This window comes from Ambystoma mexicanum, chromosome 10 (assembly GCF_040938575.1).
Source record: "Ambystoma mexicanum isolate Mex_15411 chromosome 10, UKY_AmexF1_1, whole genome shotgun sequence".
In the NCBI taxonomy this organism is placed as follows: domain Eukaryota; kingdom Metazoa; phylum Chordata; class Amphibia; order Caudata; family Ambystomatidae; genus Ambystoma; species Ambystoma mexicanum.
The window spans coordinates 983,911,398-983,912,773 of NC_090932.1; the positions used below are offsets into that span (position 1 = coordinate 983,911,398).

The window sequence follows — 1,376 nt, forward strand, 5'->3', positions numbered from 1 at the left end:
GAAATGCCATCCAATCATTTTACATCGAGATTAGGCTTAAATTGTAGAATTTCTATGACATCTTATGACAATTCTTAATTGAAAATCACCAAAATATGTGTCATCAATTATATCATGTTTAAATAAAATAAATTGCTTTCCATTGGAAGGTGAGAGCAGAACAAGACTCACTTCCATTGAGATGGATGATTCTGAGTTCAGGGATGCCTTTATTGGGTGAGCTTGTCACTGCCTCCAGGGGCAGAGGACAGCCGTCAACCTATTCTTCAGTTTTGTGTTTCCCAGAATCAAGATGATTGATTGTGCTGGTGTTGTGGAGACCACGACGATCCTGGAAAAAAAACTGAAGGAATGTTCAGGGTTATTTAGTATGACCATTTTAGCCACTAAATAGAAAACAAACACAAGAAGGAGAGATCCCACCATTCTGGCAGCCCTAAAATGTGCTTCCAGCCGGGGTCGACTGATCGCTGCTGCATTGTTTTTCATCTTCTTGGTATGTTGACGGAGCGACATGAGGATAAGTGTTACGGAAATAATACCAAATAAAAGAGGGAGGATGATCCCAAGAAAACCAGACACATAAAAGTATAACCTTTGTGACAAAAGTTCACTACCTGGTAAAGATGAATTAGCTGTAAGATTGGATGCAGTATTCTGAGAGGATCCACCATACAAAATGCAGAATTCTGGCATACTAAGAATGAAGGACCCCACAACAGATCCCAATAGGATCCAAGGTACCACCTTAGTGATCTTCAGCTTTACCCAGAATACAATATGGTGGCTGAAGTCTACAATCTTCACACAGTAGAAGACACAGAGGCAGGCAGTGATCCAGAAACTGGAGCTTTCCGTCCATATTCGAAGCTGCACAAGGATCGGAGCCTCATAGTCCATTCCAGGGGCGTCACTCCATGGGAAGCAATGATAGAGCTGAGCTAACCTCACAGTTTGATAACAGGTGCAGGAGATCCCCAGAGCCACTAAAATCTGATCGCAGGTGTTCAGGCGTCTTTCTCGAGCCCACTCCACGAGATTCAGTGTTACCGTGCATGAGCTGGCGAGTATTCCAATCGCATTGAGGAATGATGCTATAATTGGAAAGGTGATTGTAAGTGCAGTCCACATTTTCGGTTCTGCTCCTTGTGGATATGTGGACTGTTTTACAAACAGCAATGCTGCTCCCCAAGAGATGGTTTGTGAGTGCCAGAAAGATGAGAATACTTCCCATAGACTCCTGAATACTCGTTTAATGTACCTCTGACATAATCCACAACATGCCTCTGGCTCTGGGTGCATGCAAATCTGGCGGGTTTTGTTAGAGTATCCCACGGCCATCCTGGTTAATGTGTCATCCAGTGGTATAGTTCTCT

The 1,376-nt window shown here is 43.3% G+C and overlaps 1 protein-coding gene across 1 annotated transcript; it reads right to left on the reverse strand.

Annotated features, from left to right (window-relative positions):
• Window positions 1-225: 225 nt before the first annotated feature.
• On the reverse strand, window positions 226-1,131 carry LOC138492958 (taste receptor type 2 member 7-like). Its single transcript, XM_069620239.1, has one exon. The coding sequence runs from the start codon at window positions 1,129-1,131 to the stop codon at window positions 226-228; it is 906 nt and encodes a 301-aa protein (XP_069476340.1).
• Window positions 1,132-1,376: the final 245 nt, after the last annotated feature.